We start from the raw sequence: 26431 nt of genomic DNA on the forward strand, positions 1-26431 counted from the left end.
CACGGAAGGGATTAAGCTGTAAATTGACCATCATGCCTTAAATGCATGTTGGATTGAAATTGCATGAGTATTTCTGCATATAGACAATGTGCAATTTCCATTGAAACTCGTTTTATGATGAGAAATTAAACTTAAACTTCTCGTGCACCTACAATACAGTACATAGACCAAAATTAAATTGGATAAATACCGAAATTTGGGTACAAGCAAGAGGTATAATATTTAGGCAATACTGAAAGAGACATAATATGTTTGATGGCTGGTATTGTGACATGAGGTCTGCCACGCGTTTTCTTCTTCGATTGGATCTGACTTGAGTCGATAGCGCAGACATCGCCGGTCGATACTCAAAGCAAGCATGACGCGCCAACTTGTAACGGAGAAGGCTCGGGGAGCCAATATACGGCTGGCGATTGATTTTTGTAGTTCACCAACAGCCATTGTCAAGATCAGTTCAGTTCAGCAATGATAACACAGAAGAAGAGCCGAAGAGATCAATGATACACTGTACTCTTTGGATGAGGATAACTCATGAAGGGGTTGATAATCTTAGATGTTGCTGTTTTTCACCTTGCAGGTAGTTGTAGTGTCTTTGAGGTCTGCCCTCAGTACGCGCAGTGAGCTGTTGCAAAGTCGTCTTCCTTTCCTTATCAAGGCGATGTTCATAGCAGGTGTGTTGGTAGGCAATATAATGTGTCCACACATGGACCACCTGGCATGTTTTACTTCTGTACAGTCTTGTATTGCACAGCTTATACAGAGCTTACCTTGCAGGTGGCCTGTTTAACAAGCAAATGCCGTTCACTGACGAGGAAGTGGCGTTCAAGTTCGCCATGAACGAAATCAACAAAAACGCGACCCTTCTGGCGGGATCGACCCTGATCTCTGACATTCAGCAGATCAAAGTCAACGACAGCTACGAGGCTTCTAGAGCAGGTATAATCCTCATCAGATGCCCTACATGCCCAAACCAATTCTTAGTAATGCTACGGTCACATTTTCAAACCGGGGCCCGGCCGGGCTGTTTGCGGGAACGGAAAAGGACAATGTCTGTCAAGAAATATACAGAAATTATGGTCATGATTGACATCTTTTATGTTTGTGTGCTTTGTGTGCTATCATATTTTTCGTTCCTGGGAATCCTGCAAACTTCCCGGCCGGGCCCCGGCTTGGAGATGTGACCGTCGTTTAAGTGGTAGAACCTCAGACTGAGGACAAAGCATGACGCTTTTTCGTTCGCTAGTTGTTCAATGCAGCTTTGCTATGGCCCGCGTATTTGGCCAAGCACGCCAGGTCACTCGTACTCTTCTTAATAATTGCGATAGAATAATTTCAGTAAAGACGTAAGTAAAACAATATTTGTCTATACATCATGCATTCTGCACTTACATTATTTCTTATACTGGTACTGTATCGTTCACTTTAGTTAGTTATAGCAACTAGAATCTCCATATAGAAAAATCTCGAGTGCTGCATTGCATATTTGCGACTTCACTAAAACAGAGTGGAAAAGGGTTAACTTTCATCGGCCTCAAATAGTGGTAAAAAAAGTCAGTTCTTCCAAAAGTTGTCTCATGATTTCTCTTTGTCTTTAGCTTGCTTTCAGTTGACGCTAGGAGTGGCAGCCATTGTAGGCCCTTCCTCACCCAGATCATCGCCGACTGTCCAGTCACTCTGCACTGCGCTCACCGTACCCAACATACAGACAACATGGAACCCCGACCAGGTGATCTATATAAGACATATAATATTGTACGTCATTTATGTCATACCCAGCAGAGAAATGCATATTTCAATGCGAAATGCGCCAGAGGTTTAGAAAATGTTGTCCCCGAAGAAAAGTTGTAACAACATCAATTTCAACGTCCGAATCCGGTATTGGAATTTTCAACAGCGGTGCACGCGAAACGCGTTCGAATCATTCGATGGAAGCCCGTGCAATACATCTTTGAAGCCCGGGCAAGCGAACCCTGTTATCCCAGCCCAGGTATGATATAACGGGTTCGGTTATCGGGCGATTACGGAGTACACCGTACTATATGTACATGTTCTATATGTAACCTTTGGGAGAAGCGCAAGTTTGTAATGTTGTTGACCGTAAATGTATTGTGATACTGTTGGGCTGTCATGTATTAAGATTATTTTCTTGATTTTCAGGTAGAAGATAGGTACTCTGTTAACCTGTATCCGGACGCCCAGATGCTGTCTCAGGCCATACTCGACATGGTGAACTACTACGGCTGGACCAGAGTCTCACTGCTTTACGACAGCGACGACGGTACGTTTGTTTGTTTATTTGTTTTCTGTTTGTTTGTCTGTCTGTCTATTGGTCTGTTTGTCTGTCTGTTTTTTTTTGTATTGTATTGTATTGTATAGCATGCATGCTGCATGGCGTAACACACCACGTTTGTACTGAACAGTACAAACTGCATATCCTGACAGGTTTATTTGAGCCACTCACTCCGGAAAGGACCCCTACTCTTTTCAATGTATTTCGGTCTGTACTGTGGAGTAACGAATAGCTATGTCAGGTTGAAGTTGCGGTCTAGCAGTATCAGTGATTCGATTGGTGGAGATCCTGATCGGAGTCTCATTCTGATCGAAGTGGGCAACACACAGTTGATAACAGCCCACTGCCCATACGGCCTCGAAAAGCTATGATACTACCTGTAGTAGTAGTCCACTGTGTTCTGCTGCTGCAGTGGTCTGAACATCCTGCAGCTGCCATCAGTCTTTCTTCAGATCTCTCCACTGCGATTCATCGCACACTTCCTTAGCTCCCGTAGTTTTCTTTCTGGTCGCAACGATCCTTGTCCTCTTTCTCTCAGGTCTGCCCTCAGTAGACTCACTAAGTCGCTGCCTTTTACTTACCTTTACAGCTCTGCTAAGACTACAGGAACTGCTGAAATCTCCAGCGAGGACAAAGATGGAGTTGAAGATAAGAAAGTTACGGAGGGGAGACGGGGAAGGCGTGCTCAAGGACTGCAAGCTTGACGGCAGCAATAAAATAATCATCGACGTATCATACGAGAAGCTACCCAGGGTACTACATAAGGTAAGCAACGTTAGGCCACAGCCCACCAATTCAATCTCCTACCCATATAGCAGAAAATTATATGAGAGAAATGCTATCAAAAGTCACCTACCTAACGTTAAGACCGTGAAAATCTCAGTGACAGCGTAGTCATGCCCTAAAGTGTCAATGTACTGAATATTAGCCAATTTCATACGGCGGTCAGATATATATCGCCACAGCATCAAAACTTTTACTTTTGACTTTTGAGCCCTCTAGCTCTGCAAAAGAAATTACCGCATCATAAACGGCATGCACTATTGCTAGAGTGTACCGGACACTCCAGACATGACTAAAAGCTTATTTTCTAACAAAATACAAAAGCAAAATCCCTTACCTGTAACATTCAGCGCAAAAATGCCAACAACTCACAAGAAAAAGGCTATTTACAGTTATTATTAATACGACCTTTGAGAACTATCTTTTCATTTCAGTCTGACTAGATAAAGGCGCCTGCACATCCGTAGTTCGCCGTCGTACGATTTTGATCTTTACATGTACCCCCTTGAAGCACGGGAGCCCGAAATAGTACAGATCTCGCTATATTGCCTGGGCCTGAGGCAGTTTGAAAGCGTAATTCCAGTGATGAATACCTTGGCACGTTCTGCAAATCGTTCGGTAAATATAATGGTAAGACCCCATCAAAATGCTTTCACAGACAAGGACGATTTCTCAACCCTATTACGGCACTGTACTGAGTCTTGCAATCAGTAGGTAACTGCTGATTCTTTTTGAGTAGCATCCTTAATTAGTAGGCTCAACGAGTTTTCTGATGGCATATCAGTTCTATTGCACTCGGTTTTTATTGTAACCGGTTTCTATTGCACTCGATTCGTTGCTGCCAGCTTGCATGCCATCAGAAATAAAAGCAAGACTCGTAGAGCCTGCAAAGGAGGCTACGCAAAAACAACCAACACGTACATACTGACTGCAATGCTCAGGACAATACCGTGCCTGCTTCTTTCTCCTAGACTTAATTTAAAGAACAATTTTCCCCACAGGCTCTTCAGCTGGGCATGATGACGCACTTCTACCACTACATCGTCACATCTTTGGTAAGTGACTGTTCTTTTGTGTTGTTTGTATTGCATATGAGGAACTTCGTGTTGTCTACAGTTGGGCACCGTGCAACTGCGCCACCGTAACGCCACTGGTACTGTTCTTCTCCCACTCTGTAAGGAGCATAGGATAACAAAATTCTTTGTACACAACCAAGTGTTTTATTCAAGCCGACCGTCTGTCACCTTCCTAAGGGTAATATTCATTGGTTCTATTTTGCACTGCAGCTAGGTGTCGCTGCTAACAGATGCGGCCCCACACATAAAGTATTAACACACATATACATCTGTGAATAGAACCAGCCAGTATTGCCTAAGGAAGGCGACAGACGCGGTCACAGAAAGAAAACACCTGTGTCCAAAGAACTTTGTTAACTGCCCTGATGAAACCATTCACGGATGTAATTAACAGTGATTCTGCAACCCCGTTTCTCGTCAGTTTTCAGCTTTGCACTATCAATTTATTGGATCCAAGTTTTGTTAATTTGTGTTGATGGTGCGTTATCCTGCTATCTTCTTTCGCAATACAGTCTCAATGAACTTGCTGGCATTGCACGGAGAGTCAATACCTAGCCACCAAATGTAACGTCAAACAGTTGGCACTCTCTCGCAACCGCTAACGATAATCAATATACCATGAATTTAGATGAAAGCACTTAAGTAGCACAACGACTAATCCAACAAAATAGGACTATTACGCACAGAAAGGTGCATGTGGATTACTTGTGACTTTAGTTTGACATTGGAAAATTACATTGGGAAAGTCAAAGAGGTGACCGCGAGAAGAAAAAAAATAACGAACCCACACCTTAGTATACTAACTTTTATGACGTAGCCTTGCATTTTGTGCGAAATTCAGGCCTTTCATGTTTCTACATAGTAAATTAGATTTAGATACATTACACTGAAATCATATGAATTGTGATTATCACGTCTTCAAGTATTCCTTTGTCCATTTATTATCAAAGTCGTATGTATCTTTACCGAGGCTCAGTGCGTATATATATAAGGGGAAAACAAAACTCCAGAGGATGGTGTTCATAATTGTATATAATCTCAATTTGTCATTTGTCATTGGACTACTAGGAAGCAGTTGCATTATACAGCATCACTATTCTGATGACCCCCGAGTAACCTCCAGATGAATTAAAGCCAGGTGTAGCATATCATATCGCAAACAACAATTGGACAAACTTAATCTAATTTCACTCTTAAAAAATCTTCTATACAGCTAAAAAAAATCACTAATTCGCACTGTGTTTCTGAATACTGTAAAGGCATTTAAATTCGCGTGGTTTTTATTTTGCGCTAATGGGAAAACTAAGTGTTCACGGTGGTTTTAAGTTCGCGGCAGTGCTATAGTCACCTACTGCTACAGTATTGGACAAAAATGTTCGCGGTGGTTTTAAGTTCGCGGTGAAACGGTTGCCGCGAAAACCGCAGACATAAAACCACCGCGAACATTTTTGCATTTACAGTACTTGTCACGTCTTTTCCTCTATGGCTATTAATCCTTGTCGACCCTTGCCTTTAACCATCTTAGGATTTAGGCACGGTTGATCTGGAGAACTATAGACACGGTGACGTCAACCTGACGGCGTTCCGATTGGTCGATAACAAGAACCCGAGAGTGCAGGAGGTTCTTCGTGATTGGACGAGAGTACGGGAGTCATCTAACGTCATCAGTGGTACCATTAAAGATGGCCTCACGGTACGCTCGTCAGTCTGTAACAATCTTGGTATTGTTTTTCTTTGTCTACTTGTCAAACGTGCTTCCACATACCAGCTATTACTTAAGAAGTCACGGGTGGGCTTTTCTGATATTTGGTAAATGGGTCTTGGGGATACAAAGTTTAATGGTTGTACTTAGATTCATGTACATCTAAGTGCCTCCTGTCGGCTTAATTTGATACTGCAGCATAACTTTCGATTTGTACATCTTCTATTTTGGATATGCTAAATGTTTTGGATAGTTTTTGACGCTGGGGAAAGTGGTGCAGGGTTTTCGACCCTCTTGCAGCTTGACCTAGAAATGCTTTTTTGTCGAAATATTTGAGAGAGGATACGTCTAGAAATGTGCGAATGGCTTTTGGAATGAATAGAATTGAAATCTTCATGGCTTCAAGATTATTTATCTGGTTGATGCATGTATAATTGATGTTTTGTAGATGTTATTCTTATACAATTACCAAGAAGCGAGAAGAAGACGAGAGAACTAGAGTATACTAGATGTTTTATGGACATGAATATGTTTACAATTGTTAACATGTGACATGGATATGAATGTGTATATGGTTGTTAACATGGGACCTGTGCTTAGCCCAGTGGGGCAAAAATGTACAATAAAGGTCTTCATTCATTCTTGTTCTGTTTCCACAGACGTCGGTTGCCCTGATGTTTGACGCTATCTACGTGCTGGTGGCCGGACTGGAGGGATCCGACGTTGGTCAGGAGATCTCGCTGAGCAAGTTATCGTGCGACAACAGGAAGGCGTGGCTGTACGGCCATACTGTGCTCAACTACCTGAAAATAGTGAGAACTATTTTCGTTCTGTCTTTACCTTTGCCAAGAAGGTCATATTTTCGGGAGCGTTCGTTTTTGTGTGTGTGTGTGTGTGTGTGTGTGTGTGTGTGTGTGTGTGTTTGTGTGTGTGTGTGTGTGTGTGTGTGTGTGTGTGTGTGTGTGTGTGTGTGTGTGTGCGTGTGTATGTGGCCATGTGTCTGTGTCTGTGCGTGTGTCTGAAAATGATAATTCTAAATTTAAAAAAGTAGAATGGGTTACATTAACGATAGATTATTGTTTTCTTGAATGAAGATGTAGTTCGTTTACCTAATGTGTTTGCATTCCTAGGCGGAGTTACAGGACGGTCTGAGTGGCCGGATTAAGTTCGACAGTAACGGACAGAGAACCAAGTTCACCCTTGATGTCATGGAACTCAGGGAAGCTGGGCTGACAAAGGTACAGACTGTGGAATGTTTATCAGCTAGGTCCCAATTCCACTTATGCTGCGATCTCACTGCGACCTAAGCATCGCTGAAAAGACAACGCATTACACATGTACAAAGCGTAAAAAGAGTCGTTTTTATCTATAAAATTTGTTGAGCGCTTTGTCAAATTTTAGGTCGTAGTGCGGTCGCAGAGAGGTAGAACGGGGTGTTAGTGTTGTTTTAGTGCCGATCTGTACGTACATACAGGCATATAACAAGTCATCTCACAGTTCCGAGTGCGTATGTGCAATCGTGATGCATTGTGGTCCAAGGTAAAAGTTTAACCCAATTCAGACCGGGCTCATCCTGGGACGAGGAAAAGGGTACTTGAGTAGCAATACACAAATCCTGATTAGAATTTGCATAGTCGACTTCGACAAAGTGTGTGTGAATTGGGCCATTAAATCATCAATAATTTTGTTTTGCTCACCACTCTTATTCTTTTTATCAATCAACTGAAGAATATGCAGGACACGGGAGTGATGCACTTTAGCAATGGCTAATATCAAACATCACCTGTGAAAATAAGAATTACAACTGACATAGACAAATCCAATAACAATAAGTAACAGCATTTAGGTAGTCCAATACAAACAAGTAATAAAAGCAATTAACAAGCAATATATAAATACGGTCATACTAAGTTTTGAAACGTTTGCTTGCTACAATATTAGCCTTGGTCAAGCCCAAAATTTCACTATTATATTAAAAAGAAGCAAAGGATGAACCCCTTAATAGCAAAAGAATGAGAGACCACTCTGATTGGTTTATCCATTTGATTAGATCGGAACCTGGAGTGCGGGCGAGCGGCAGGCGCTGAACATCACCGACAGGTCGCTGTCAGGCTCTAACGTCACCAACTCTCTACGCAACAAGACACTCATCGTCACCACCATCCTGGTGAGTACTTTATGAACCTAAATAAGCCTGTTGCCGGATCCAACGGTCACCGAAACGTCGGTGGTATGAAACATTCAGTTCTGTACAATGACCTTTGTTATTTAATGACTTCAGTCACTAACCTGTTGAAATTATTCACGAATAAACAACAATCACAACAAAAGTGCAGCGACTTTCGTGAGGCCTACTACATTTTTCACATCTATACAAAAAACAAGTGTATACAAATGGATTGACTTACGATCAGGTTTATGAATATATCAACAAGCTGAGCCTTTTCCGCATCATTAAACTGCTTGTTCTTAGGTCTAAACATTTTTAAAAATATATCTACCTATTTGCACAGCAGGGGTTATCCTCTCCTAAAATGTGATTATATATTCCTCAGGAAAAACCTTACGTCATGCAAAGGAGATCGGACGAAGAGCTGCTGGGGAACGATAGGTGGGTCACGTAACAGGGCGCTTAGAAACTCGCACAACCTCAGTCAGTTTAGATGTCGTACTTCATGAATGCTCACTTCAGAATGCTTTGTGAGCAGCGGATCCCGATATAAATGTAAATATTGCGAGTAGTATTTAGCAGTCTTCAAATTACATTTCCCAGGTGGTTTTAGAATATATTGTTAGTAGTACATTGCAGTTTATCATTAAGGCTGCTGAGAGTGTGTTATCTTTTGTACTTGATAAACCAGTTCCTTTTCATTAGGTTTGAAGGGTTTTGTATCGACTTACTCAACGAGATCGCCGCCATTCTGGGATTCAAGTACGAGATCTACCTGGTGCCAGATGGGCAGTATGGGGCACCCATGGAGGACGGGGAGTGGTCGGGCATGGTAAAGGAGCTTATAGATCAGGTCAGTACGCATTATTACGTTTTGATTACCTTCGCCATGAAGGTTGTGATTTAGGGTGCATGTGTGTGTGTGTGTGTGTGTGTGTGTGTGTGTGTGTGTGTGTGTGTGTGTGTGTGCGTGTGTGTGCGTGTGTGTGTGTGTGTGTGTGTGTGTGTGTGTGTGTGCGTGCGTGTCTGTGAATGTGTCTGTGTGTGGACACGAGAATTCCTGGATGGATTGTTTCGTTTTTTGTATGTGAGTAAGATTTTGAGCCTCCTACTGGCTCATTATGATATTGCAGTGGAATTTCTGGTCTTGATATTTCGTGTTCTGGACATGCTGTGATCGGGATTATCATATATTGAGTGTTAGATAGGTTTTGAAACAGAGAGTACGTGGTGTAGACATGGGTCCTTAGGCGGCTTTTTGGAACTGCAGGGAGCGATTTTGTTTCAGTCTTTGATGGAGAATAATTTAGGAAGGATTTAACAGATCGTCCGATGTTTTGCCCGCGAGATTCTTCATAAAAAAGTCTAACCATTACATTTTTTTCTCACAGCGTGCTGACCTTGCCGTGGCACCACTGACCATCAGCTTCATCAGAGAACAGGTGATAGACTTTTGCAAGCCTTTCATGAACGTGGGCGTCACCATCAAGTACCGCGTACCCACCAGGACAAACCCCGGCGTCTTAAGCAATATCCTAGACCGTATATGTGAATGGTTTATTTAAAAAAAAGTAAAATCAATTGTGTCAAACATGGCAGCCAACACGGCTGAATTGCGTCAGAACATTACATTATAATTGGCTTGAGACCTATTTACAAATAGAACACGATAAGGATAAAAACGTTAAAACAGTATTTGTCGGGATATCAAATAAAGGGTAGAAAACCCTCACGATGAATTAGAAAGCATATAGCAAAGTTCTTTACGACAAATTTTTAACCTTATAGCAAAGTGAATTCCTTGTGTTAAAGTTATCCCGTCGCAAGTCGGGTGCTGTGGTCATGTTTATTACCTATTCTTTATAATTTTTTGTAGATCGCTTCTGATTTTTCGACCGCCAGAATTTCATTGAACATCGCAAGTGTGTTTTTGTATTCTAGGTGATCGACTTCTCGAAGCCGTTTATGAACGTGGGCGTGACCATCATGTACCGGGTCCCCACCAGGACAAACCCCGGCGTGTTCTCCTTCCTCAACCCGCTCTCGTACGACATCTGGCTCTACATCCTCCTCTCGTACCTCGCTGTCAGCGGCGTCCTCTTCGTCCTCGCCAGGTTTGTTTTGTTTGTTTAATTTCACCACGTTGGTGAATGACTGAATAGCAAAGCTCTTATTCACAACCACGTATTTGTTTGTAACAAGAGCCGTGATCCATGACCGACGGGGACGTCCCCGCGGCCGTGCGCCTTCCGCTTTTCCCTGAAGAACTGTGTGTGTAACTCAATCAATCAACCGTAGGCATCAGGGCAGATGCATGGCGGCTGCAGACATCTCCCTCCAGGATGTTCTGTTTTCGGCCAGAGCTCTCCAGTCGGCTCTGCTGACTCCTAAAGTGTCCGGCACATTGAACACTTGGTCCTCCCATCTTCCCCTGGGACGGCCTCTGGGGCGCCTCCAAGTTGGGTCTGGAGCTGCGGAAACCAGTTTGACAGCTTCCTGTGGGTGTGGCTCTAGAGGTGTGACCCAGGAAGTTTAGTTGGTGCTTTATGATCTTCTGGCTAACCGGGACCTGGTTAGTTATGCGGCGCACTGATTCGGTCGTGACATGGTCCTGCCAGCGAATGTATTCGATCTTTCTCAGGCACCGGGTGTCAAAGGAGTTCAGTTTCTGTCTGAGTGACGTGTAACTACCTATATCTTTTTATTCCCACCAGGTTCAGCCCGTACGAGTGGTACAACCCCCACCCGTGTAACCCCAACTCGGAGTACCTCGAGAACCAGTTCACGCTGCTCAACAGCATGTGGTTCTCTATCGGCGCCTTCATGCAGCAAGGTTAGGATTACTTATTAGAATTGCGTTTTTTTGTTATTAGAATTCTAGTTCTAATCTTTTAAGGACCGACATATTTACCTATTTGTACACAGAAAGAGTTATTTCCATCTAGAACGTAATTGAATTTGTCTATGGGATGGATGTATCAAATTCTGTTGAGAGAGCGGGAAAAAGGTTGTACAGCTTTGAGCGTTTATCATGATATCGGGAACAACCCATGACATAGGTGACTTTCTTCTTCAATCTCATTTAAACAGAATGGACAAAACCTCTGGTAACGGGGAATTTTATGATTTTGTCCGGTTTCTACATTTGAATAGCAGGTTCCATGAGAATGGCAGTATAATTTTGGGTTCGTTTGTTGCTGGGCGCGTGTGGTTCCGGCACAATATATCAAGAACGCGTACGCTTCCAGCGATTGCAATGACATTTAATTTGTGGGTTGGTGTTGTAAACTTGATAGAGCATGTTGATTTTGAGCCACCTGGTGGCCAACATTGGTACTGAAGCAGTACGTACGATTTTTGTATCTCTGGTCATGGACATACTATGGTCTTGTTTAAAGTGATTAGTTCAGAGAGATGTTGATTACAGGTTCAGAGATCATGCCCCGGGCGCTGTCCACGAGACTGGTGAGCGGAGCGTGGTGGTTCTTCACGCTGATCATGATCTCCTCCTACACCGCCAACCTGGCGGCTTTCCTCACGGTGGAGAGAATGGAGTCACCGATCGAGTCATCAGATGATCTGGCGAAGCAAACGAAGATAAAGTATGGAACGTTGGATTTCGGTGCAACCCAAACATTCTTTAAGGTAAGATCTTGTCTCAAAATTTTCAGAAATCGATGCGCAATTTGGAGTTTTATTTCCCTTTCGGTATATTTTGGCCAAGCAAATGAACATAAAGTATGGAACTTTGGATTTCGATGCAACCCAAACATTCTTTAAGGTGCGATCCAATTGGTGATTGGTTTGTATGAAAATACGTCACAGCATATGCTTGGTGAAAATCTTTTTTTTAAATTCTTTTTATATGTGCTTTATAGCTTATATCCTTTAGACCACTTGTAGTCATGTGCGCATTCAGCCGTCTGGGCATGGGTATGTAATAAAGATTATTTGATTGTGCATTGCGACTTTGTTCTAACACTAAGAAAACACGAGATCGACTGAAAATTCATGGTGAGCGTTTTCTTTGTGACGGAACAAAGCTCAAAATGCACATTTATCTATTTCACCAACACAGATGAGCTTTCATTCGAAGAAAGATTATCACAAGATCAGACAGATACAAACGTATTGCTATTCCATACCTATAACCCAACTACTGAACACCAATTTGTACGGTGTAATCTGTTACATATGCTACTGTTGGTTGTACATTTTGTCTTTTGTATATATTTTCCGATTGATTGAGTGTGCTCTTTTGTACTTTTAATTTTAAGACTGCGTAATTCAGCCGGTTTACTTTAAAGAAGGTAACATTGGCTGCAATGCTGTTTTAATTTCTATATGTGTCAATTCCTGAATAAACCACCTATATAATTATCATTACATGTATATCATTCCACTCAGAATTCGAAAATTCCCACGTACGAGAAGATGTGGGCGTTCATGAGCTCGCAGGAGCCGTCCGTGTTCACCAAGTCTACGGAGGAGGGGATCGACCGGGTGTTGAACGAGAACTACGCCTTCCTGCTGGAGTCTGCCATGAACGAGTACTTCACCCACAGGAACTGTAACCTCACCCGCGTGGGGGGACTGCTCGACTCCAAGGGCTACGGCATCGGCACGCCTGAGGGTAAGATGTTTAACAATAACGTAACGGTACGGCGTAACGGTGGTTCGTTTGGCCCAGAACTCAGAGGTCCCGGGTCCTGTCATGTCCCTTTATCATGATGAAAATTAGTCCAATGTGCCCCCTGGTGCGTGACCTTGGTACTACAGCAGACCTTCCGAGTACTTCACGCACAGGAACTGTAACCTCACCCGCGTGGGGGGACTGCTGGACTCCAAGGGCTACGGCATCGGCACGCCTGAGGGTAAGATGTTTAACAATAACGTAAAGGTAGGGCGTAACGATGGTTCGTTTGGCCTAGAACTCAGAGGTCCCGGGTCCTGTCATGTCCCTTTATCATGATGAAAATTAGTCCAATGTGCCCCTGGTGCGTGACTTCGGTTAGGGACGTCCTTCGGATGGGACGTTTAAACTCAGGTGTAAAATGAGAACCTAACTTTGGTTGGGGACGCAAATGGCGGCGGAATGAGAGGGACGGGCTCCACCTTCCAATACCGTGCCCTAGACACCGTGGATAACAACCCACTATGGGACCTCTACCTTTACCTTTTCTTACCTTGACCGTTTCTTTTGTTTTTGTTGCGAAGGTTCGCCTATCCGGGACAAAATCACGATCGCCATCCTGCAGCTGCAAGAGGCCGGACAGATCCAGATGCTGTAGGGTGTTGAGCCTGAACCCAGAGGTCCTGGGGTCGAATACCTTGACACATGTGTACCTCTACCTTTACTTTTTCCTACCTTGACCGTTTCTTCTGTTTTTGTTGCGAAGGTTCTCCGATCCGGGACAAGATCACCATCGCCTTCCTAAAGTTGCAAGAGGCCGGACAGATGCTGTAGGGTGTTGAGCCTGAACCCAGAGGTCCTGGGGTCGAATACCATGACTCATGTGTACCACTACCTTTACTTTTTCCTACCTTGACCGTTTCTTCCTTTTTTTGCGTTGCGAAGGTTCTCCGATCCGGGACAAGATCACGATCGCCATCCTGCAGCTGCAAGAGGCCGGGCAGATCCAGATGCTGTACAACAAGTGGTGGGTGAACATGGGCCAGTGCTCCAACGACGATAACAAGGAGGCCAGCGCGCTGGGCGTGGCGAACGTCGGCGGGATCTTCATCGTGCTGATTGCCGGTCTGTTTATTCATTTATTTAACCGTCACACCATCAGACCGGTGCAATGGCCTACTGGTAGTCAGTAGAGTGTTCGCCTTGCACAAGATAGGTCATACCAAAGACCAGTGGAATAGCAGTGAACTTGCAGTGGACTACTAGTTGCGTTTGGTCACGAACTATGAATTGAAAATTGGTACATGAGTTACATAACAGAATTTGAACGCTTACAGAGAAACTGATATTGAAATCATATCAATGTTAATATGGCATGATACTTATAAATTACTAAATAGAAGTAATTATACAAATCGCCAAATCAGAATCGTAATCAACGCCAAGTCCATTTAACCATTCTTATGCCATATAGGTCTGGTGGTGGGCATCCTCGTGGCTATCATTGAGTTCATCTGGAAATCCAGGTCCACTCAGGAAAGGGACAAGGTTGGTGCAAACATCCGTGAAAAATTTAATCACCTCTGACGCGTATTCTAAAAAAAAGTAATCGAATCCTGTGTACATTGTGTTGCGTTTGTAAAAAGTCGACGAAATGGGTAATAATAATTAACCTTTTAGCAAAGTCGGTGGCAATAAACACGACGTATTTGTGTATAATAAGATTAGCAAGAAATATGTCTTATGTTAGGACACGACGTAGGATGTGGGAGGCCCATTACTGATACTTCACCAGTTCTTCTCTGCTATTGGTTCTGTCTCTGTCCACGTGCTCTGTCCTCTCTAACATCTAACTCTCTGTCTCGCCCTCTTGTTTCTGTGTCTCCTATAGCAACACATGCAAAACCTGTCGGACGTCTTCAAGGGTTCCCTCAGCATGGCTCCCTCGCCAAACTTCGTCCTGCCTACCAACACTAACATTATTCCGCGGCTAAAGACCCAGAAAAACGACTACGATGACTACTGCTTAAAGCAATAAGACATGGCCACTCACACGACAAATGTTCAGCCTTCAGCAGGTTAAAATTAACACTGTACATTTCATGTCGAAACTGTATCAATAAACTCAGCACGCATATGCTTATCTTACCAAGTCTTTGACATTGCTTTGCTTAACTGTTTAACATCGCATCAAATGTTCAGTAGAATGAAAAACATTTAAAGACAAGCACAGCCTCTCTCTGATATTAAGCTTCTACCACTGCAGCTGATGACGTAATGGTAGTGCAAAAAAACTAACAGATCCGGTGCCTTTAACAATGGCGGTACCTTTACAAGTTAGAGTATTTAAAATCAGTTGCAACGCGCCTTTCCATAATACATCGTCAACACCTGTACATGTAACTGCAACTGAGACAACCAAATTTTGTTTTGTTTCGTTTTGTAAGTTTTGCTTGTTTTCCCTCCTTCTATTGTTATGTACTATGTGAACGATGCCAGCTATTTTTGTATTTGTATTTTATTGACAACGAAAGACAAGTCATTACACTGGGTCAACATAAGCAGCTATCACTGGTAATGGCTGACCCACAAACTGAGCTAAAATTGAATTTGTGATTGCACTAATCACCCCACACCAAGATGGAAATGTATGTCCTCTCGGTCCGTAGTACATCGACATGGCAGCTATAATGTTACGTGCATACAGACTAGCAATGATTGTAAGCTTTTCTGTTCTCCAGTTTTTTTTAAAGCTATGATTTTAGGAGGTACTGTTTTTATCCACTTCAGCAGATCAGCCTTTGTGACCAAATGCAGCAGCAATGGAGGAACATCATGGTGACAGGTACACGCAGGCACACCGCGGGGCATGCGCACAAGGAGGACATATATTCGGGAGCTCACAAGGGTGACTTATACTCGGACAGCCTCCCGACTACGGTCCAAGTTGAGTTTTTGAAACTTGACAAGTTTAACCGGATCGGAACTGACCGAGTTCGTCGAGATTTTTCGGATCACTGAGGGAGTTTTCCTCGTTCCAGGATGATGATAGGAATTGTGAAGAATTAATCAGTTACAGTAATAATGGCTTTCAGACATGACTGTGCCTTTATCAGATCTTCAGTGCTTAACCTTGTCTTGGGACAACTGATCATCACAGAAGAACAACAGCGCTCTGCTCACCAGTCTCAGCAGGACAACTCAATCAATCGGGCTCTTGATTTACTTGACTTACTTATGTCGAGTGCCAGTCTTCCTCCGCCACTCGAACCACTCTGCCAGCCCAGAAACGTCTGTCTTCCATTGCCCTCTCCAGAGACTCAGAGAGTAGGCATGTGTCCTTCTGTAGCACATCCATGTAGATGAGAGGCTGCCTTCCTGGCTTTCTCTTCCCGTGCAGGGGTACGCAGAGCACCAGACTGGACGCCACTTCTTTACTGTTCCTGAAGCAGTGCCCAGCAAACCTGAGTCGCCTATTGTTCACTTACTGGGATATCCTCGGGAGTCCGGCATAAAGCTCTTTGCTCAATCGGGCTCGGAAGTATCAAAGATCGGTCGTTCTCATTTAAATGTACATATTTTGTAACTTCCGTTACCGCTTGAAGTAAGACGTTCCTGACATTAGGGTATACCACATTTTTGGTGTCAAATTGTCGTTATTATGAATACTTAAAGCTAATGTGAGAAACGTCTTACTTCTAACGGTAACGGAAGTTACAAAATGTGTACATTTAAATGAGAACGAGCGAGACAAGATGAGATACACTCCATTAAATATGGTTTACTCAACAATAAACCGAATATGGCATATATGTGCATAGTTATTTGAATATCAAATAGATACAATCGAACCGCCAAAAATAATTACTCAAGCAACTGGATAAAATATTGAAACAGACCTTTCAGACAGCATTCGCTGTCTTTCGTCAGTGACTGTATCGTATTTTATTACCTGTGTGTCTAACCTTCATCAACTTACAATCAAATCGTTATTGTTTAAGTTAGAATCGAATTTGCGAGGGTATATAAAGTCTAGGATTGTCTAAAATTAACAAAAAACAAAATATAAAGAAATATAAAATGTAAACCGATATGTATGAAGATAATGGCACGAAGGTGGCAAAGTCATGACAGGTGAACCTTTAAAAGTTTAGTTAAACTATGTTGAATGATCAAGATGTTTTAAGAATTAAATCCAAACATTTTCTTCAAACATATTTCTGGTGTTTTAATGCCCACTATTGTTATTGAGTAGGCCGAATACTTTCTCTTCGCAGCCAGGGGCTGAATTGCAAGGAGCGTAGAATTGGAGGGGCTGGATCGCAAGGGTCTGTAGCGACTGTCATTCGGCGCTAACTCAGGTGACCTCAATACGACAATTGCCCCATGTGCGGCCATAGGAGGTTTTGAACCACTCACACCGGGAAGGACCCCTACTCTTTTCGATAAGTGCGATTGGTCTTTAACGTGGCTCTCCTCAAACACGGGACCTCCATCTAACGTCCTATCCGAGGGACGTCCCTAACGGAAGCTAGGTACTCATTTACACCTGAGTGAAGTGAGGAAAGTCGTGTAAAGTGCCATTCCTAAGGGCATAACGTCAACGGGACAGATCATGGAACCCCGGATTCGAACTCATGATCAATACCTCTGGGTTCTGGGGCCCGAAACACCCTGCCACTGCGCCACCGTGACGCCAGTCAATTTCAATTCACATGGTGCGTCAGGCAGCGTCATTTACATATAAGGTATCAAACGGAATATTCAGTCATGCCCAGCAATGGTAAAATCAATAGATAAGAGATCGATGACATGATTTATTATTAGCAAACTGCAGACGTATATCATCGAATTGTGTCTGACGTACCATGCTAGTGTACACCACATGATATAGAAAAGTTAGAGGAGAGCCACACCTCTGGCACGCAAAATAACCCACCACGCTCATCGGAAAGAGTAGGGGTCCTTCCCGGTGTGAGTGGATCAACTAAATCTGTCCAGATATGCAGCTTGTACTGTTCAGTACAAACCTGGTGTGTTACGCCATGAGCCGGCAAGTTACCGGGTATGCAATACAAACAAACAAAACTTACATTGACGCATTATTAAGATGCCCAGGCATAACAAAACACACAAAAAGAATACAAGAATATACATGACTCAAAAACGATGGAAAACCTCAGAGTAAAATAAGACACACCAGCACCCTGGACGAGTTTATGTCTTTTAAGAATGCATATAAAGACGTGATGCTGGATTTTGTACGAAAATGGAAAAATGTAGGTTTCATTCATCCGTATGGGTCACAATCCAACCATCACTGTGGCCTGGATTTCGACGAACAGGTCACTTGGGTTTGCCTGTATAGCTTTCGGCTCTGATAGCCATTGTTTCTCCGCATTGGATAGCATGGAGACTAATTAACTTCGGCACTTGTTGTTCATGTGTTGTTCACGTGTCCGGGACGTCTGTGCGATGCCCTCGTCCCTGTACCAGTAACATGGACGTTAACGGTTTAATAGGTTAATCAGAAGAAATACATCATGTTATATAAAGTGTACAACCCCGAATCAAGTAACTTTTTTTTTCTCTTCTCGACGATATCTCATTATCTGTCCTTTAAATTTACGAGTAGTCGATAGGCAAGATTGTTTTCCTGTCGTTAGAGACAAGCAGTGACGAATCAAACAAAAATCGTGTTTAGATGACAGTCGGGTTTCCAGAATTTCTTCTTCGACTGTCTCTCACTTGAGCACCTGTTAAAATGGTAGCCTGGTCCCAGTCTCTAGGCGTCTGCTTAGGGGTGTTTTACCTGGCCCAGTCCGCTTTATTTGTCCGCTTTAGTGCCCGTTTCTGTCAGCCTGTCTACTTAGCTGCCATATAGAATTTCGCAGCCTTTCTACTATAGCTGCTATAGAGAGTTCCGCCGCCACCCTAGAACTAATTTGATCCAAGGCCGTAAGCACACGATCGGGACACCCCGAGCGGACTAAGCTGTCTGGGAGGGCGGGGATCACTCCCTGTGCCGTAGAGATATCGGGGAGCCCCCGATGGTATGGTTTCCAGGCTAGTTATAATGGTTGAGACAAATTTCCATGACCCTGCTGTTTCAACGTTTAATCAGAAAAAAGTGCCCTCATTTTTTTTTACAATTTGACAACCGACAACTTACCAGGAACTACTAGTAGTTCATACATAGTAAAAACAACATACGATCTTTTCTGACCAATGGCGATCGCGAGCGGGAACTTGTTGCTTGCAAATGCATCATAATATATTAGTTAGAACAATAATTTTCTGTCAGTCCCAGACGGAACCGCGCACACTGGCGAGCTGAGAGGGAGAGAGCCCGGGCTGAAGGAGTCAGCTCTACCCTGCACTATTGGTAGGTAACTTGTAGATTCTGTGAGGCACTGGAAATGTAAAAATACTGAAAAAGGTAGGCTGAATGTGTCCATGGCAAAGGTAGGGTAAAGCAGTCATCCTCAATTGAGATGCAGCATGATGGTTTTCAAGTAGCTAGTGGTAGTGCAATGCGGCTTCGCTACGGCTCGCGTTTTTGGCCAAGCACACCGGGTCACCCCTACTCTTCTCGATAATTGTGTTGGGTTCTTTTACGTGCAGCGGTTTGACGCTTGGGGCTTTTGTCCCAAGCTCTCTCATACACGGGGCCGCCGGCTTTACGTCACCATCCGAAATGACGAATGCAATCCCTTACAACATGTCCGACCTATAGTCGACCCCTGGGATTGAACTCGGGGCCCTAGGATCCACGGAATTTGATCCAGATGGCGTAGCAACGGGTTACGTTTAAGAGGGAGAGTAAATCACATTGTAATTTGAAGCAGGTGGTGTGACGTCCCCCCCCCCCTCTCAATGGACCCGCGGCACGCTGGCGGCGTCACTGCTTCATAAGCTGGATTTGTGTTACCCTAGACTTTATAATGGGAATATCATTCAAAACGTACAAGTATGACCAAAAAGACAACAAAACACACAAAGCTTAAAAAGATTCGTTTTCTTGTCGATGAACTCCGCTGAGAGCTTTGTCAATTCGATTGGCCGCAGCGATGCCGCCAGCGTGCCGCGGGTCCAGTGAGAGGGAGGGAGGGGGCTTTAGTTACCGCTGTTTTCATACCGGTAGGTTTTGTGTCTATCATTTATAGCAAGGGAAGGGTACATTCTGTACTGCGTACCTGTAACCATTGCAGGGTAGTCTGAATAAGAACTTTTTCTATATCTATAGCTATATTCATTATTTTTTGCTGCTGTTGTTATAGGGCGCCTATGTCTGCCTAGTATACCCGCACAACTACAAAATGGAATTCACGACGTCCTTTTTCCTGCTAACTTTGCTGACCATTGCTGTTGCGAAGACTATTCATTATACCGGCCGTAACTTAACGCACGTCCCGATAGACTCCATCACTCCGGACACTTATACTGTCAAGCTGTCAGACAACAAAATATCCCACCTCGGCTCCTTTAACACCACCCCGTACATACGGTTTCTGTATATCGACAATAACAGAGTGAACAACTTATCTGCGCAAACCTTCCAACGTCTGCGTGAACTTCGTGTTCTGGATCTGGACAGAAACTACATCGTATCCCTTCGCGACTTCGTCTTTTCTGACCTCGCCGCGCTTTGGGATCTGCTTCTCTCAAACAACCTCATTTCCGCCATATCAGAACGCGCCTTCCACGGTCTGGCAAGTCTGGAGTTCCTGGAACTTTCCGGGAATAGACTGTCTGCGGTTCCCATGCAGGCCATCAGGCTGATCCCGAGTGAACAGCTCTTGTTAGTTTCTCTCGCGGTCAACAGCATCAGTGAAATACCCGGAGATATACAATCAGCACACCCGTCCGCTTCTTACCAGCTCCAGGGGAACCCACTGCGGTGTCCTGATGAGCAGGTTAGCCGTGATGGTGTGTTTAACTTTGATGACTCGGATGAGTGGCCAATGGAAAAACCTTACGTCACATACACAGAACATAACCGCTCTCTCGTAGAAAGGTTTTTCATCATCAAAAGTCGGTTTAGATACTTTGGTGTTTTTCCGAACACTTTCTACCTCAGTGAGCATATTTCTGTTGATCTACCTTCTATTGCCATTTTCAAGAACCAGGCGCATGTTTCCTACTTCTGGACCACCCCCATAGGGCGCTACATGGTCGAGTCCATCACCGAAGCGCTCACGGTGGCAGATTTCACCGCGGAAGACTCGGGCATGTACAGGAAGGAACTGGTCATGCCGGGCAGCGCGAGAACCCGCTATCTACACTGGGACATGCTGCTGTGCCTTAACCAGCTACCAAAGGAGAAAAAGGAACTAGAAACGACAATGTCACCAACTGACGATTTTTCACCACATGGTAACATCAGCACGGACATCTGTGCAGGTTCTACGAACCGGCAATCCTGTTGTTCCTACTGGTTAACCTTCAAGCCATCAATTCATCAGAAGTTCTGTGTTGATGGAAGCCCCAACTCACAAGCAAATCCCGTCGTCACTGTTGTTGTCGTTGTCAACGTTCTTGTGATACTCTTTGGCATCGCGTTATTTTGTTGCAGCAGAAAACGACAAACAAGTCGATCGCGAGGAAATAGCGGCGCCGTTAGTACAACACTACTACACACGGGGCTGCAAGCCATGGCTGTCGGCATCCCTCTTCACATCCTGCCCGAGTTAACAGAAGATCCAACAGAAGGAGAAACGAACACGAGCGCATTTCCCCTTCGGCAGCTGCGCTCGCGAGAATCTCACTGGTCGGCGATGAAAATGAGAGCCACGCAATATAGTTTACACCGCGGGACAGAAGCGCCTCCAGCGGACGCGGTCGGTACTACAGACGCCCAGGTTCATCACTACGACAACGATGACGAAGCAGATGAGGAGTTTTCACATCACCACGGCGCCTCTGCAGTGCCGCCCCCTCAACCGGTCTATGAGGAGACTGCAGTTCATGCCGTGGATGCATATGTGCTAGAAGGATCATCTGAACAACCTGCTTTTCAAATCGAGAATGCCGAAACTGGTGAGGAAGAAGAATTGCCTTACGGGGTAGCAGCAGCAAATTCACTGTACCAACGGGATTCGGATGTCAATCGTGGAACAGCTTCAATATACTATGTGACAGATATGAACCAAATAGAAGAAAGACATTATGCCACAGCAGAGGCAAACGCACTTTACCAACGAGATACCGGCATCACTGACGTGTACGGACAGCAAACCGACTACATTGGCATGGCACGTGACATAAACACGACTTCTCGCGATTCTGTGGAGGATTTTGGCATTCTGTACGGGAGTACTTGTGCGACACCTGTCGAGCAATAGCTCCGTGAGTAACCATTCCATCGGGACCTAGTACCTCCACTGCAAATGTACGGTGCTGGGAGTGTTGCACGCCCGCCCAGTACATTAGCGCACGCCGGGAAGTTTTTAAGGGATGGTTTTCTGTATCTGTATCTATATAGCCGGTACAACCGACATTAGGCGTAACACACCAGTTTTAATGGCAGTAAGTAGAAAGGACGCCTGTAAAAATTGGCTAACAGAAATAGACACAACGTTTCTCTATCCTTCCAATTAATCAATTATCTATTTATCATTAATATTGTAGTTTCTCGGTGAACATCATTTCATTTGTAACATATGACATGAAAAGTTAAGCAGTGAATTAAGGACTGATTCACTTTTTGAACATTGTATATGTTTGTTGTTATATATTCCTAGATGTTGAATCATTATCTGAATTGTTTTGTGTAGTTTTTCCCTCTAACAATTATCTATTTATCATTAATATTGTAGTTTCTCGGTTAACATTATTTCATTTGTAACATATGACATGAAAAGTTAAGCGTGAATTAAGGACTGATTCACTTTTTGAACATTGTATATGTTTGTTGTTATATATTCCTAGATGTTGAATTATTATCTGAATTGTTTTGTGTAGTTTTTCCCTCTAACAATTATCTATTTATCATTAATATTGTAGTTTCTCGGTTAACATTATTTCATTTGTAACATATGACATGAAAAGTTAAGCAGTGAATTAAGGACTGCTTCACTTTTTGAACATTGTATATGTTTATTGTTATATATTCCTAGATGTTGAATTATTTATCAGTCTGTCGAGTAACTGTTCCTTATTTTTCCACCGGAAATGTCCCTCCGGAACTGTCGTCACGATATAGTGGAACTTGTTACCGAGTTCATGCAGATTGCTGTGGGTTAATCGTCACACAAACTTAAACAACTTTGATAAGGACTAGAGTTAGATGTGATTGACTTGTATCGCACGTTATGTAATCCCACCTTTCAAATGTATAAGATTAGTTTTCTTTGGTAGATGCCAGTATTTGAAAGTGTTGTGTGATTTTGTATTTCATATTGATATATGCTGAATAAAGACATAATAAAAAGCTATATATATATGTATGTATTTCTCATTAATTATGCAAATGAGGTCTTCATTTGCATAGTTGATATCTATCAATATTTCAATCTTCCTCAAATACTTATGTCACATATTTGAGAGTTCTATCATAAAATGCGGCGGATGTATTAACTTTAATTGATTATGCAAATTAGATAGTTTTACATAATAAGCATCTAATCATGTAAACCATTACTCAAGCTATCTACATACCAAAAAGCATGACCATCCATCAAGCCCTTCTTGAGTTATTTCAAAGTCTGAAGCAAAACCTGCCCCTGCAGCTCCAAAAAAGGCTTCCAAAGAGCTATCTACCACTAAAACATCAGGACCGTATCATGTCCAGAACAGGAGATATCAAAAGAGGCAGTTCTGCTGCAGTACCAATACAAGCCGCTAAGGGACCCAAAATCTTATCATTTCCATGTCTCATCAAGACCTACCCACCAACCAAATATTAAGACAATCCATCCAGGCCTTCTCGAGTTATGCTGGTATTTTATATACATATATACGTACATACAAACGCTACCCAAAACATAACCTTTTGGGCCAACGTAGTCACAGTTACTGGAAGTTCTGTTACTCAGTGTATTGTTCTTAGATGCTGAACATAATAAGTAAAAATTAGATTTTTTGCTTCAAAATATGGGGCATATTTGGCACAGTAATAGCACGGAAAAAATTGTATTCCTTATGGAACTAGACAAATCATGTATTATAGGCTCCATGTGTTCATACTGTATTAAGAAGTAAGAAGGAATTGAACCTGTACATAACAGTATTAGTCTTTAAATGTAGTAGAATATCACGTTTTAACATCACTGTAATCATGACACTGCTTTATCACCATGACCTGGATTTAGCTTGTAAGAGCAGAAATGTACAATAAAGGTATTTAATTCATTCAATAACATGATGAACTAGACCCTGTTAGCTTTATTTTCTGTTTCAAAAAGAACTACCACGTCATGCCCGGTGTTTCCTTCTCATAGACACTCGGTATGGGTCCAAAATTAGACTGTATGATTGTCACCAAGTTCTTGTTGTAAAGTGTTCTCTCATTCATGATTAACTGGCTTCAGAGCCCAATAATTTAGTCTAATGAAGCGTGATGAACTAGACCATGTTGCAAAAAGAACTACCACATCATACCCTGAGTTTCCTTCTCATAGACACTCGGGATGGGTCCAACATTAGACTGTATGATTTTCACTGAGTTCTTGTTATACAGTGTCCTCTCATACTCAATCAGCTGCCTCCAGAACCCAATATTTAGTCTAATGAAGCATGATGAACTAGACCATGTTGGCTTTTTTTTTGTTGCAAAAAAGAACTACCACATCATGCCCTGTGTTTCCTTCTCATACACACTCGGGATGGGTCCAACATTAGACTGTATGATTTTCACCGAGTTCTTGTTATACAGTGTTCTCTCATACTCAATCAGCTGCCTCCAGAACCCAATATTTAGTCTAATGAAGCATGATGAACTAGACCATGTTGGCTTTTTTGTTGTTGCAAAAAAGAACTACCACATCATGCCCTGTGTTTCCTTCTCATACACACTAGGGATGGGTCCAACATTAGACTGTATAATTGTCACCGAGTTCTTGTTATACAGTGTTCTCTCATACTCAATCAGCTGCCTCCAGAACCCAATGTTTGGCCTTATGAAGGGCCTCCTGGCTTTCACATGACTGTGAGCTTCTTCCAGTGACATGTTCTTACACTTCATCAGGTAGGCGAGGCAGAGAGCGGACGACCTGCTTATCCCTCCTACACAGTGTACAAGTGTGCTGCCGCCCTGTTTTCGTACATCTTCAATCCTGTCACAAACCGCGTCGAAATGTGCGGATAGGTTAGAATGAGGGACGTCGTTTACAGGAACTCTCACGTGTTCGACTTCGGGTATGGTGGAGTCTGGGAGGTTTGTCGTTGCGTTGATGATGCATTTGATGCCTCTGGAGTTGATGTTGGGTTCGTTACAGGCGGCCGCACCACTGCTGAGGTAGAGGTGGTCTGTGATCGACACAATGTCCCGAAACAGAGCCATGTCTGTTAGTGTTCTGTATTGTCTAGATGTATCCAGGGAGGCCTATCATTCAGGCCTGAGTGTGATCTAATTCTAGAATAAATAAATTGAAAATGAAATTGTCTAGATATGCTAATTTAAAGTAAACTTTACATCCCAGCACAAATTTGTATTAATACAGTCAAATCTCTCTACATAGATCACTAAACGGATGTGAAGAAAATAATCACAGTAGAAAGGCGACCAGCTTGGGTCACAGGGCAATATAAGTGGCACAAAGATCAGGTGGCCCTTATGCATTAAGTGGTCACTAGTGTATGTTTGACTGTACACCTAGTTTTCCAGTTTTCTACATCTTTTCTTTCTTGACTGTTTGTCAACTGGAAATCCTCTTGTATCCTGCAATGGCTACACGACAGCTCTTGCTCATGATTCAGCCATGTGACCTGTGGAAAAAACAGCACAGTCAGACAAGTCACACAATTTTCAGAATTATAAAAGGGAAATCTCTGCATTTCCCACTCACATTTGTAGTTTGTCTCTACAATATACGCATTTCAATTTGACATTTTAACTAATGATGTTTTTAGATTTTAAAACCAAATGTCATCATCATGTATCTTAGTTAATGTGCAATCAATGTTTTAATGAGTTAGTGGATTTTATGCACTGCAACTGTTGGCACACTTCATGTGTATATTTTTCCATAAATGTCACATACCAAACCAAGAGCAATAAAGCTGAATCTGAAATCATTATATGCAAAGCTTTCAGTATAAGCTAGTTCGGAGTTGCTACTACGCACGTGCAGTGTCAAAGGTGAAGGCCCTCGCGACGAAAGCAAGACCCGTCTAGACAATGTGGAGGCGAGCACTGTTTCCGTCGCGGGGGCCTTCACCTTTGACACTGCACATGCGTAGTAGCAACTCCGAACTAGCTTATACAACATGTACTCGCGTATGACGTACTTGCTATAAAATATTTCAAATTTTGCCAGACGATGACCACGTCCGGCGAAACGCCCCCTCCCCTTACCCAGTGTTTTACTGAATGTTTTTGCTTACTTACGCCGTCCCTTACTCCTTTGTCTCTTTCGTGATCATTGACAGGGTAGCAAACGGTCAGCACAGCAAGTTTGAGCCCCAAACAGCTCTGTTTACCTCAACAATCTCAGCGAAAACCGCCAATCTTTGCGTTTCAAACAAACGTGCTTTTTCACCTTTCAACTCTGCTTATGCCATTGAGACATAGGGGTGTAGATGGGTAAACAGGTAGCAATGAAATTAATCATAACTT

General features: G+C 43.1%; 2 protein-coding genes across 8 annotated transcripts; one reads left to right on the forward strand and one right to left on the reverse strand.

Moving 5' to 3' along the window:
- Positions 1 to 2160: 2160 nt before the first annotated feature.
- Positions 2161 to 16867, forward strand: LOC136430245 (glutamate receptor ionotropic, kainate 2-like). Of its 5 annotated transcripts, none has more exons than XM_066420714.1 (18): positions 2161 to 2278; positions 2880 to 3055; positions 4075 to 4128; positions 5675 to 5842; positions 6511 to 6663; positions 6982 to 7089; positions 7902 to 8018; positions 8407 to 8462; positions 8727 to 8874; positions 9413 to 9463; positions 9963 to 10135; positions 10736 to 10854; positions 11449 to 11666; positions 12429 to 12654; positions 13600 to 13779; positions 14129 to 14202; positions 14546 to 14732; positions 15445 to 15551. In XM_066420714.1, exons 1-17 carry the CDS (start codon positions 2200 to 2202, stop codon positions 14690 to 14692), a joined length of 2247 nt encoding a protein of 748 aa, XP_066276811.1. In that variant the 5' UTR covers positions 2161 to 2199; the 3' UTR covers positions 14693 to 14732; positions 15445 to 15551. The 5 variants fall into 5 exon arrangements, with proteins under 5 accessions (XP_066276811.1, XP_066276819.1, XP_066276786.1 ...); XM_066420722.1 differs by having other exon boundaries at positions 15448 to 15547; XM_066420689.1 differs by lacking the exon at positions 14546 to 14732 and having other exon boundaries at positions 15445 to 16867.
- Positions 16868 to 23997: 7130 nt separating this feature from the next.
- LOC136430277 (dual specificity protein phosphatase 14-like) lies at positions 23998 to 26372 on the reverse strand. Of its 3 annotated transcripts, none has more exons than XM_066420763.1 (2): positions 26296 to 26372; positions 23998 to 25581 (listed from the first exon to the last, which is right to left on the reverse strand). In XM_066420763.1, exon 2 carries the CDS (start codon positions 25154 to 25156, stop codon positions 24632 to 24634), a length of 525 nt encoding a protein of 174 aa, XP_066276860.1. In that variant the 5' UTR covers positions 25157 to 25581; positions 26296 to 26372; the 3' UTR covers positions 23998 to 24631. The 3 variants fall into 3 exon arrangements, with proteins under 3 accessions (XP_066276860.1, XP_066276841.1, XP_066276852.1); XM_066420744.1 differs by having other exon boundaries at positions 26204 to 26366; XM_066420755.1 differs by having other exon boundaries at positions 26200 to 26366.
- Between the last annotated feature and the right edge of the window lie 59 nt (positions 26373 to 26431).

This window comes from Branchiostoma lanceolatum, chromosome 1, assembly GCF_035083965.1.
Source record: "Branchiostoma lanceolatum isolate klBraLanc5 chromosome 1, klBraLanc5.hap2, whole genome shotgun sequence".
In the NCBI taxonomy this organism is placed as follows: domain Eukaryota; kingdom Metazoa; phylum Chordata; class Leptocardii; order Amphioxiformes; family Branchiostomatidae; genus Branchiostoma; species Branchiostoma lanceolatum.

Coding starts and splice junctions, on each gene's coding strand:
- LOC136430245 (XM_066420689.1), top strand. CDS start 2,200: ATGCTGTCTCAGGCCATACTCGACATGGTGAACTACTACGGCTGGACC. Junction 4,129..5,674: donor ACTACATCGTCACATCTTTG/GTAAGTGACTGT, acceptor TAACCATCTTAG/GATTTAGGCACGGTTGATCT. Junction 10,855..11,448: donor CGGCGCCTTCATGCAGCAAG/GTTAGGATTACT, acceptor TGTTGATTACAG/GTTCAGAGATCATGCCCCGG.
- LOC136430277 (XM_066420763.1), bottom strand. CDS start 25,156: ATGGCTCTGTTTCGGGACATTGTGTCGATCACAGACCACCTCTACCTC.